A 13,583-nucleotide genomic window follows, 5' to 3' on the forward strand; every position below is an offset into this window, starting at 1 on the left:
GGCGACTATAATGAATCATACAAGCTGAAAAACTTCAACCATGATTGATTTCAGCAAGTAACATAATTGATAAAACACCAACCAATGTTTTATGACCCAAATAATTGGCCAGCATCTCAACAATTGTATACCCTAATAAATGGCCATTATTAGATTTCGCCATAAAAGAGGGCATAGACAGTGCAACCTGCTACTTTCTTTGACTTATGTCCAATAAGTCAAAGAAAGTAGCAGGTTGCACTGTATATTGAGGAGTACAACATTTGTTTTCCAATCGTTCAATGTGTTTCGGGTTTTGGTTTTGCCGTTTAACAAGGGATTTTCCAATATGAATCGTCCTTGGAGTTTGGTATTTTTACTTATCTGTAGCGTTAAAATAAATGACCAATTGTTAAGTTGCCAACATCAAAATGTTTGCAAACAACACGTTGACTCATTCCTGTCTGTAACATTCAGAGGGCTTTATTACGATTTTCATCACTGAGTCGAGGCATTCCGTAATCTAAAAACATTCAATTAATAAAAGGAAGAAAATAATGTAAAACACATTTTAGACGAGAAAAAACCATTTAAAATTTATTCAGTTATCCGCTATTCCGCGTAATACTTTAACCTTGCTTGTTCAGGTAAGGCAATACTTGTTGTTTATTTACCAGAGAGATGTATGACGGTAGTAAATAACAAAAAGTAATATAATTTATTACTATTGTGAAGAAAACTTAGAAAATTAGTGTTACGTTTCTAAAGTAGAAGAGTATATATGATAAAGATTCATTTGTTGTAAAACACATCAGCGGGTGTCCGTATTGTCTCATTTGAGCAGTCCTGACACTCACGAGAAGTATTATGTATGTAATTCGATAAGAAAAATCTTATTAAAATCATTATGTGACTTATACACCGTCAGAAGTATAATTTGCTTCACAAATTTGCAGTTGGCTCTTATTTTTTTTTATTGACGTAGGATACTATTTTGTTATTTCGTAGGAACTAAATACGCCCTCGTTTTAAATGCGAAAAAAAAACTTACTTATTAAATTTGATATGCACTTTAGAAATCATTGTCATATTACAATAAAACATATTACTGTAATTGAATGTATCGAGAAACAAATGAATAATTCAGGTGTATGACAATGTCGATACAACATTGTACAACTTTGTCGATATCGTTTCATACTATTGTCTACATCGTTGACATTAACGATATTGCGAGGTAGACAATGTCGATACAATGTTGTACAACTTTGTCGATATCGTTTCATACTATTGTCTACATCGTTGACATTAACGATATTGCGAGGTAGACAATGTCCATACAATGTTGTACAACGTTGTCGATATCGTTTCATACTCTTGTCTACATCGCTACACATTACCACATTGACGTGATTTATATAAAAAATAAGATAATCGCAGAAATGACCGATAAAATCCCGCAAAATGGTAACTATAACTCTAAGAAGCGTTTTCTAACAAAAAAGCCGTACTGGACAGAAACTCTGACTGAACTTTGAAATAAGATACGTACATGAAAAAGATTTCGTCAAGATTTCTGGGAGGAGAAATATTAAAACAACTTGGAGCAATAACTACATGCAAGCTAGAAAATGTTATGACAAAAATCTAAGACGGTCAGAACGTACCTATAGAAGAAGAGTAGCGGTGGTAATAGAGACAATGACGAGCAAAAATCCAACTGACTTCTGGGATAAAATACGTAAACTAGGACCTAGAAGTAACAAATGTATACCACAGGAGGTCGTTGATGATAATGGTACTATAACTAGGTCTGAACAAGAATTTTTGGAAAGATGGCGTTGTGATTTTGAAAATTTATACAATGGTTTGTCGAGTGATGAATTTGATTCAGAACACTATACTCAAGCTAAAGTACACAAACACCTATTAGAGGAAAATATGGAGGACCCCTTGTATATGCCGAATAATCTTTTAAATGAAAATATATCAAGAAATGAAATACATTCTGTAGTAATGCAAGCGATACTATGATCTGCAAGTGGATATGACGAAATACCGTAAGATGTTTTAAAATTTCCTGTAGTTATTGAAATATTACACAATCTTTTTCAACCAATTTTTGACTCGAGTTAAACTGCGTCCGCCTGAAGAAAATCCATAATTTGTCCTATATTGAATGATCCGTTGTCAGATGCACATATTCCGATGAATTACAGAGGAGTCAGTCTATTATCATGTGTAAGCAAACTCTATAGCGCATTTGTTAACAAGAGATTATCAAGTTTTCTCGAGACTGAGTGAATTTAACTTTTCAATCAGCAATAATGCGTTAAAAACAGTGGACGATTATAACTACTTAGGTGTAACTTTTAAATGTAAAGGTAACTTTAATTTACATGCAGAGACTTTGGCTAAAGGTGCAGGAAGAGCATAAGGTAAAATTATCTCAAAAAATCATAGTTTAAAGGATTTTAGTTTTCAGTCCTATGAAAAACGTTTTAATTCGTGTGTTACTCCAATCCTCGACTACGCATCTGGAATATGGGGAAACAGGAAGTTCCGATCAATAGACAACGTGCAGAATAGAGCAATTCGATATATACTTAGCAGCGTCACTTTTCCGTAGATAACAAACAGTTTACTCTAGTTAACATTCTTAAACATTTTCACAAAATTTAGATGAATAATATATGAACTTTTACAATCGTTAATTCTTAATTTATAATTATCTGTATTTAAATTTGAATTATTCAACTTTCTATCTGTATTTAAATTTGAATTATTCAACTTTCTATCTGTATTTCAAATTAGTGAATGTCAAGTAAGGATTTAATTAAATAAAATAGAAATATCAGAGAAATTCGCAGAAGAGAAGAAGTATAACAGACACTGTATAGGGGCGGCAACACAGACAAGAAATATTAATGTAAATTAGACGACAGAAAAAAAAATCACATGGTAGAAAGACTTGTGTAAAGATGAAATAAAATCCCAACGTAAAATGAATCAATAATGAGTCTTATGTAGACGAAACGCGCGTCTGGCGTACTAAATCATAATCCTGGTACCTCTGATAACTAATGTCATCAGAGTTTAATTTATGTGAAAAGTAGTCATATAATATTCATAGGAACGTCAATATTAATATTTATGTCGTGCTTTACATGCTATATGCATCTTTTTTTTTAGTTTTATATGTGGTCTCGGTAATACATGTATTATTCATTTTGTGATATTCGAGATCAAAACTTTTGTCTTGCATTTTTGAACAGTAATTTTTACTTCCTTAAAATCATAAGTACATGTTTAACAATACGAAAACAAATACTGTATTAAACAAATTTTGATAAAAAAAATATGAGCAGTCATAACCATCATTATCATTTCGTTAAGAAGGTATGTCCGGTAAAGCTTTTGATCATTTATGAAGATCCGGTGATTTATAGTAAATAACTTCAATTTGGTTTTTGCAAATGGAATTTTATATGAACAATCATTTTCATTGTAATCAGAAGACATAGTTCGTCTGTTTCCAAGTACGGAAATAAAAGAAAATTAGAAATAAAAAAGCAAAAATCAAATTAAAGATCACACTTAGTTTTATTGACATCTTTCTATTTTAGTTTCGGGGTGTCCATTCATGAAATACAGAAATCGAGAGAAGGAAATTATTTCCCTCTAAAAAAATCTTACAAACGTGTCATATTCCGCAATTATTGATATGTATGACTAAGATTGTTAAAAACAAATATCTTAAAGCAATATAATATGGATAATACAATGGTAAGATCTTGTTAAAATTACAAAAATAAAGACACTTAAACTCGTACGCATCTTATATTTCAAACTTATATTTGAACCGTAGCACTCCATTTTCTTTTAGATATTGAGAATCCGTTATCGAAAAAAATGACAATGTTAATAATGACAATTTAAAATGATTAAAAATATATATTTAATTTACAATCCTAGAGTCACTAATGCTGAAAAAAACAACACTTTACATCATTAAAATAACGTCTAACCTATCAATGACAATCTCTTTGACGCATCATTTAAAGTTGGATCCGGAAATAATTCTAGAGATCGCAAAAAAGCTTGTTTCGCTGATTCTGAGTCTCCTAATAATTGAAAACTTATGCCTAGCATTTTGTAAGATTGCGCTTGTTGAAAGCGGTTTGCTATGAAATAGGTTTCTTGTATAGTCAATTGGAGATTTCGCAAAGAATCCCAACATTGCCCGGTATTGTTAAGATGATAATGACAAAGGAAACGCAGGAATTGGGCATATACTACTGGGGATATTATGCACGTTCTGTTTTTTCCTTTAGTTCTCATTTCAATCGGTAATGAGGTGGTAGGCAATATCACATTACCTAAAATCAGAAATTTAAACAACTGAACACTAGTCTTATCTTTAAATACATGCAAACTTGATGATTCTTTATGAATATTTGACAATTTCATTCTGTGGTAATATTTTTCCGGTGTGCATTTACAAAGACAATACTGGAGGATATAAGCAGCTATTCTGTATTGTTTAGTTCTATAGAAAAAAGAAGCTAACAACATCCATCCAGATACAGCGTCATGGCGCGTACCGAGCAACAGTGTACTAACACAGGTTTTGTATTGTTTGTGAGCAAATTTATTATAGGATATGTCATCGATTGGTAGTAATTGGTCATTTCTGCAACTCAATTTTGAAATATAGTACGTGTACAGGGATTTGATTTTGGAACTCTTTATAGACAATACCCGGTGTATCCCTTTTTCCAGGATCATATTGTAATTCCACGATAAATCGTCTGCAAAAGACACCTTTGATCTTCGCAACACTTTTACACAGCGGACGTGTAAAAAACGTGGCTCCTTGGTAAATCCATATGCTAATGTATCAAAATTCGAAATTTCGCCTGACATAAAGATAAATTGCCAACCATATCTGTTTAGAGTACGGAGTTTTTTTAAAAGTATTTGCTGCGATTGTCCTTTTATCTTATTCTCAAATAAATTATCTTTTGGAATAAAATAATGTGGACAAACTGAGTATTCAACAAAATATATCAGCCTTCTAAAACATCTCATGAAACACGATATCAAATTGTCAGGTTTCCATATGGATATGGATATTTCTTCAGATATCCAAAATATAACTGTTTTTATGAAATACGAACATAGCAAATCTTTACAATGAGGGTCGATATTTATCACGTCTTTTAGAATTATTTTCAAAAGAGCATAACATAGAAGTTGAGTATGCGTAAATGTGTAAATTAAAAGCTTTTCTCCAACGGAAAACGATATTCGCCATTCTAATTCTTCATTTTTAGATCCTTTCATACCAATTGGAACAAAAAGTACGCCGTGTTTAACAATATCCTGTTTAACATCGTAATCTGGCCACCCATTATTCGATCGTGTTATCCATTGGTTTGCTGGTGTAATCCATGATTTACTACGAAAACATATTGCAAAGTCACACAACCCTTTTTTGTCTGTTACACAAGGACCGTGAACAGTCGAGAAGATTTCGTTGGAATATGCTTGTTTAACTGACACGTTAGAAAGGTAATAATCCTGTCCAATCTTATCACAGTCTTCATATATACTTTGACCATTACTATGTAAGAGACGTAACTTAGTGAAACTTGGAGATGCATCGTCTGATACTGTTGTAAAATATGATGTATGAACATTGAATAGTATATTTGTATCTTCAGAGGCTTCAATCCCTGTGTTAACACTCATTTGATCTAAATCACTTCCTGTCATTTCTAGTCCTTCTCCAAAACTTCCACTTGTGATTGTTATTCTACTTTTGCTGCTGGTTAAATTGTCCCTTATATTGTTCATCATTCTTATTGTTTTAACCTGATCTTCAGTTCCAATAATTTCCTGACACATATATCTGTAAAGACCCATTGAAATGTTTTGTGTGTCTGTTTCTGGAAAAAAGTTTAATCTTATTAGCATACTTATAACAAAAGGATTATGACAATGTGTCAGTTCCACACAATCATTGCAAATAATGATTTGGAAAACTCTGAAGATATATCCGTTGCGTATATGCTATATGTAAATTGGTACTTTTAAAGTTATTACTACATTTCTTTATAAAGTAAATATTAACGATGGAAGTGCGAACTAGATTTTGAGTTTTGCTCCAATATGAGTGGATTTAAAGCTTGGCTATCCTGTAATGATTCAAGTTGGGGTTATAGTTAACAGTTTAAGTAGCGTTTAGGTTGAGTTTCTAAATGCTCTTCTAGCTTAGGTAAAATCTTTCAGCGATTGACATTCAGACCTAAAAAGGATTATAATGCACCTATCTTACACACACTAAATAATATATTTTTGAAAAGGCAAAAATGTGTAGATTTCGTTTTGCCCGGTCGTAAAAGTGAAATATGTTTTTTTTAGTGGGGTCAGTGGTTGGACGAGAAAATTCAAAGTTCACACCTTTTTACAGGTTTGAACTAATTTGAATCTAGAGGGTTTTGAAATCGATTTTTTTCCACTTAATGCAATATTATACTATTGATTCTCGCATTGAAAATTAAACACGCTTCGTTTTTTCTCTGAGATAAGTAAAACAATAGTTTTAGCAAAATCTGACTGAAAACGAATAAATTTGACCTAAAACATACTATTTCATACTGCAATTTTGAGGCTTGCTTTCATCTATAAAGACAAATAAGTTTTGTTGGAAGATAGACGCATAATAGTGAGAGAAATATAAAATAACAGGGTGTCAAAAGCAAACGTCTGTGTTGCATCGACAATAAAGAGGACCTTCTGTTTGTGTTAAAACTACCAACCATGTCAAGGTCTATGACCGGTTGGCAGGTTATTTACATTATTTTGTAAGATAATATTTAGGGCAGACAAAAGGGATTTAGATTATTTGTATAAGTTGTTTCTATGTCCATTTTTATTCTAATTAAACGCAATGTCAATCAAAAATGTGTCCAAACTATATCATTTTCTGTGGTTAGGGGACCGTGATATTTGGATCAAAACTTTAATTTGACATAAACATAAGAAGGATATATCATAGGAAAATTGTGTGTCAAGTTTCAAGTTGATTGTACATCAAATTCATCATAAGAACTAAAAAGTTTAACCTGAAAGCCACTATCATTTTCTATGTTCAGTGGACCGAGCAATTGGTGTCAAAACTCTTATCTAGTAATACAGTTAAAAAGATTGTGTTATAGTTGTACATGCATAAGTTTCAAGTTCAAAAACTACCTTATCAAACTCTTTAATCTCAAGCTCGACACACAGGAGGGCGAACAGACGAATGACCGAACGGACGGACAAACCGAAAAACATAATGCCCCTAGATGAGACTAAAAAATAATCATTCAATGATAAAGTTCATTTTGTGATTCATTAAAGCTGAAACAAAATTAAACTTGAAATTTCAAAGTTCAAATAAAGCCTGAAGAGCATCCTCTTCATTGTCATCGACAAGGCTCTGTTTACTTGTTAGTATGTTAGAACAGAGATCGCAAGCTTGACGAGGACATGGTTCTAAACTAACGACCCAATTTGTGTACAAAAAATGAAGGAAAAACAAAACATGAAACACACAAACAAATGACAACCAACGAATAACAGGCTCATGACTTGACATGCACATACGTACATAATGTGGCGCGGGGTTAAACATGTTAGCGGGATTCCAAACCATAATCCTAACCCGGGACAGTGGTATAACAGCACAACTCATCAGATGGATAAAAATACAAGTGGACGTTGCCAAGAACTGAGAACAAATCTGGATTGGACCATTAAATTATTTTTTGCCAACCGTAATCATAAGATGAACCTATATTGAAGACTTTGCTTGATGTGATTGAACCCATATGTTTGTTTGTATGCATATGCTGACTCGTAGAACTTGCTGTTTGAACTACTATCTATTCGATGGAAGGCGAACAAGAGAGCAGTCTTTGCTGCTTGCAATTATAACACATAACTTGTTCAATCGTGTCGACTTGACTAGTACAAGTATTTGCATTCTAGGGTTTAGTCTCTTAACTACGTGCTATATTGTTCTTTTATTTGTCTTTCTTCAATTATTACTATAACTTTTACTGTTTGGTCTGTTCAATGTGATATGCATTTGACGTGGCTCGGTACTTATACATCCCGTCAATGTGTGTGTATTATCTTTCATATTTGTTTGTATATGCAATTTTTTGGGTTTCTTTGGTTCTTATAACGTGATTCTTTACTTTTAAAGATCCTGTCATTATGTTATTGTTCTAGTATATGATATAATGTTATTGTTGTTTTATATGGCATTATGTTATTGTTCTATTATAAATTTGATATTACTTGATATTATCACCTCTTCGTAAATTTTATGGACGCCATCACGAGTTGGTTGATCGTTTTGGAATAACCGTTTCACAAATGATATCGGATATGTTCTTTACGTCGTAACTGCAATCCCCTTCCCTTTCATGAATGTGACCAGCCGAATTAGACTATTTACCGGATTTCTTATCACATAAGCAACACGACATATGTCACATGTGGAGCATGATCTGCATACCCTTCCGGAATATCTGAAATCACCTCTAGTTTTTGTTGGGGTTCGTGTTGCTTATTCTTTAGTTTTATATGTTGTGTCATGTGTTCTATTGTTTGTATGTTTGTCTTTTTCATTTTTAGCCATGGCGTTGTCAGTTTATTTTCCATTTATTAGTTTGACTGTCCCTCTGGTATCTCTCGTCCCACTTTTATGAACGACAATCAACTTTTTTTTTACTCGCGTAGAGGTATTAACCATCTATGTTTTCTTAAGTTTTTTGAAGAACTTCTGAAAATTTTAAATATCGGTCTGTTTCTGAAATTTATTCTAACATAACTTTTGATTTCTTAACCCTGCATACCACCATTCCCCATGTCAAATCATAATTGTTTTGAATATACATAAAAATTCCTTCCTATGTGACCTTTACATTTTCTGACGCCAAACAATGCATGTGTTTATTAATTCGATAGATGCATTTGTGGTTTTTTTTTGGTAAATGTTTTGTTTGTTTTGAGGTTGTAACACAGTGATGACTGCTGTAACCATATTTTGACTATTTTACCGATGAAGTCTGTTTTGTTCACGCATCGTTGTAAATCTAACGGAATTTGATGCGACTCTCATACAAGCGAGAGGTTAAGCGCTATAAAACCAGGTTCAAATTCACCATTTTCTACATTTGAAAATGCCTGTACCAAGTCAGAAACATGACAGTTGTTGTCCATTCGTTTGATGTGTTTTATTATTTAATTTTGAAAATTGATTAGGGACTTTCCGTTCATAATTTTTCTCGGAGTTCAGTATTTTTGTGATTTAAATTTCGAATTTGAGTAAAATTAACAGTTTAGCTCTGAGCCTTCTAATTGAAGGTTAATCCAGAAAAGCGCTTCGCACGAATAACTTTTGTAAAATGATATATTCACTGTTACCTGTGTACTAAAACCCTTCTATATATTGACATGCATTATTATTGGAGGGATTGTTATCTTGTTATCTTGTTTGATAATATGTAGAGTGTTGCGTGAGACATTATATTATTATGGTCCCTATTTTCTCTACATGATGTTTGATGAATAACTCGAAAATTGACATTTGACTGTTAAACTTTCATAATAATTTTGTATTATTTCGACCTGTGATGTCGTAAAAGGAGAAAACTGTGATATTTATAATATTAAAGCGTCTTCAAGGCCTAATTTTAGGCCTTGTTTTATTTATAATTTTTATAAATGATATAACATGTGATATGCCATTTAAAATAAGGTTTTTGCTGATTATACATCGTTCCATGATTTGGACAATGAGTTATGGTAATACTGAAAAATTATCAGAGAGAAACTAACAATTTAAGTTATTACATACTCAGCACGTGCAAGCTATATACATATCAGTTTCATCTGGCCTTTCTTTTAGAATAAGCGGATTAGGTATGGGTATAACAAGATACCAACATACTAGAATGTCAAACTTGAAAGTATCGAAAGTAGTAAAATAACAAAAACACCACACTCCAAGGAAAATTCAAAATTAAATGTCCCTTGAAAAGGATGCTTCTCCATCAAACTTTGTTATTCAACCAATCGTAGATGTTATACTGCCTGTGTACCCCGGGGTAAATAAAGATCTTGATATACATTTTTAAAATGTTATGAAATTTTCCTCGTTCAAGCTCTTAATTTTCTTTGCAGTCTTTCACTCAACAACTTTGCCAAGTTTCTGACTGTGAATTAGAAGGCATTTAATCTTTAGAACAACAAATGAAGAACTTATTTTACCTACAATTCCATAATGTCAGACAACATTTGAACAAGAGAGGCTTATCAAACATCATTACAGGAAAGAAAAAAAGGTTTATTCCAACATTTCTTGATTTTGACAACAACAAGAACTTACTGCTATATTTTCACACTATCAATGATTATTGATTTAAAACCATATTATCAAGCAGTTATCTCTAAAGTGTTGGGGAACACTGAAATAAGGTTATATTATTTATTTACATATTTTTTTTACCAATGAGACTTGTATTAAACTGACTGCTATTAGTGCAGTTTTTATTTTCTATATTCCGCTTTTAGATTAAAACCACTATTTCATAGTCAAATTGATTTCTATGTTAACTTATTCTGCAATTTCATGTATTAATGGCTTCTTAGTTTTAATGTTAAATAAAGAGGCAGTCATGTCATGTCAAAACTATAACTTATCCTGAAAATGTAACATATTTATAATGGCAAATTAGAGCACACTTGTTCCCGGATGTTTTGATAGTACAAAAAGAAATACTTCTGATCTGAACAACAAGAAAAATGTACCCTTCTATTATATGCTCCTTTTTTTATTTCAATTTTGAAAAGAAATTTTCAATTCATTTCAGTTGTGATCCCTTGACCTTCTGCTTTTATCAAATTGTATATTAACTGTTTTCGTAAATCGTTACTTGATTCCCATTTATTAGCAAAGCACTTATGTCAATCTTAAGATCTATATCCATCACATAACATCGAATACTTCTTTTTAGTCAGTCAGTATGATCCATTTTAGTCAGTCAGTATGATTCATTTTAGTATGATCTGTTTTAGTCAGTCAATATGATCCATTTTAGAATGATCCATTTATATAATCAGTATGATCCATTTTAGAATGATCCATTTAGATAATCAGTATGATCCATTTTAGTCAGTCAGTATGATCCATTTAGTCAGTCAGTATGATCCATTTTAGTCAGTCAGTATGATCCATTTCAGTCAGTCAGTATGATCCATTTTAGTATGACCCATTTTAGTCAGTCAGTATGATCCATTTTAGTCAATTTTATTTGATTAGACTTATATACTGTCTTAAACGACGGTGATATGAACGATGGACGATGTGGAATGTCCGTCAATTAGACAGCAATCAAACGAGAAATTAAAAAAAAACCCATAGAAAACAACATACAGTTGTCAACATAATATTCTGTTTTTTCACATCATTTTAAGGATGTTCAATTGATTACAAGAATAACACGAAATCAAAAAGCATCAATAACACGCGTATAAGAATTAAATGATACCGTACTACATAATTGAATCAATAGTTTCTTCTGAAGCATTAAATACATGTTATTTGTAACATGTATCTGGTTAGTTATATTATTGTGATACAAGTCTTTTTGGTTTCTTCCTTCCTCTTATAATCTCTCACCATACAAGAAATATACAGTAACTATATGATTATTAAGACTTCCTTTCCCGTTTCAAGGAAGTAAACTATAATTTTTATTCGGAATCATCACAGAGTATATTGGTGAATATTATCCGTCAGAAACACGGAACAGAAATATGAGCACATATCCCGTGTGACGCATGAATAACAATTAAATTACACCGGAGTTTCTTGATTTCAGCATAAGTCAGGTAATGTATTATATAAAGTTAACATGTTAAAGCAGTTTAAACGTACTTATACCAATATTCATTTGGTCTGATGTTGGTACCATGTTCTGAATGTATGTGCATTATATGATAAGTTAGAGGGTTTTGCTACAGAACCCGTTCGTCTCCATTGAGGGTTTGTAAATTCCTTAATGGAAAAGGCCGAAGTCCGAATCTCCGATGAATTTTACAAACCCTTCATGGATCCTAGGGGATCAGTAGTGAACCGCATGACGGATGTATCGCACACGGGCATATTCCCGCTAAGTTATTAATAGATAATAAGCAACGAGATACAAATAATCGATATCGTCACCATTTATAGTGAAATAACGACATAAACCCCGACGAAATATATTAACCCTATTTAGATATATACCCCATAGGGGTCACCACATGACGGAGTCAAACTTATCATAAACACGGTAGGTATAATGTTCTGCTAGGATCGTGGTTTTTCGAGTGATTTGATCGGGCTTTTTCGAGTGTGACCACGTTTTTTCCAGTCATTATGAACAAAAATGTAAACAAACAGACTTCATCTCTAACAAGACATGATATGGACGCTTGTGTTTAATATACAAAGTTATAGTATGTATGATAGTATTTGATATAGAAAGATATTACTAACCCGACATTATTTTTCCTTAAAAAAAGTTAAAATAACACTTCAAATGCTTAAATTCCAAAATACAAAATAACGCCATTTTTATACACATAACACTGTTAATGTTGAAGGAAATACATACATGGAATTTGTAAATCCTTTGAAATGCAGACACTTTACAAATTTTCTTGTTTTTGCATTAAAAACGACATTTTAAGACTAAATTCATTTATAAATGTTTCGGGTTTTTCGAGAGCAGTCTGGGCTTTTTCGATTGTGTCCATTTTTTTCGAGTAATTATACAAATTGCCCTTAGTTTAAAATGCTATTTGTCAGTGTATTTACTATTGAAAATAATAAACAAAGTTTCAAATTCAGTACTTTGTCAGACAAGAACCAATGCACTCGTCAGTTTGATTATGGTGTTCTCACACTTACATGTTATAAACATTCGCTCATTTGTATATATTTTGTTGTTTGTCATATTTTATTACTTTCGTGAGCCCATATCCCGTGTGAAGCCCGAATAACAATTTAATACACTGGAGTGTACAATTTTTGTATTTGTTTCCCTTCATAGAGAATATGGGTTTATATCAACTGTTAAGGAAACCAACCAAACTGAGATACTTCACTCCAGTATTACATTATTTTCTATCCTTTTTTTGTGTTATTTAGGAAGATTACAATGCGATTAATATTGAAAATAGTACGAGGATACATTAAGTCAGTAGAAAGGACCAACTTTCTGCACTTACCTGTCATGTTATTTCACTGAAATTCCGATGAAGATAATAGAAACCTTGATTTGCTTCAGAATGGTTTTGAAGTTCACAGATTACATTCATTTGCCAAGAATATCGTCTTCTCGTCGATTTTGTTTGTCCAATGTGATCGCGTTTGCTTAAAATGTGAAGAAAACGCAAAAAAAATCTTCTTTATATAACAGTTCAAAATTTTCATTTCCGTTTAGATACATTAGTGATATTTTAATATGTAAATGGATCCATAATAGAAAGGTAAAAGG

The 13,583-nt window shown here is 32.1% G+C and overlaps 1 protein-coding gene across 1 annotated transcript; it reads right to left on the bottom strand.

Annotated features, from left to right (window-relative positions):
• Window positions 1-4,002: 4,002 nt before the first annotated feature.
• On the bottom strand, window positions 4,003-13,321 carry LOC134697878 (uncharacterized). The gene is made up of 3 exons (XM_063560164.1): window positions 13,315-13,321; window positions 4,923-5,930; window positions 4,003-4,163 (listed from the first exon to the last, which is right to left on the bottom strand). The coding sequence occupies exons 1-3, from the start codon at window positions 13,319-13,321 to the stop codon at window positions 4,003-4,005; spliced, it is 1,176 nt and encodes a 391-aa protein (XP_063416234.1).
• Between the last annotated feature and the right edge of the window lie 262 nt (window positions 13,322-13,583).

This window comes from Mytilus trossulus, chromosome 14, assembly GCF_036588685.1.
Source record: "Mytilus trossulus isolate FHL-02 chromosome 14, PNRI_Mtr1.1.1.hap1, whole genome shotgun sequence".
Classification (NCBI taxonomy): Eukaryota; Metazoa; Mollusca; class Bivalvia; order Mytilida; family Mytilidae; genus Mytilus; species Mytilus trossulus.

What these genes read in the sequence shown, in the direction of transcription:
- LOC134697878 (XM_063560164.1), bottom strand. An exon ending in CCGTACTCTAAACAGATATG is followed by an intron (nt 4,164 to 4,922) that starts GTTGGCAATTTA and finishes CCTATTTCATAG; the next exon opens with CAAACCGCTTTCAACAAGCG.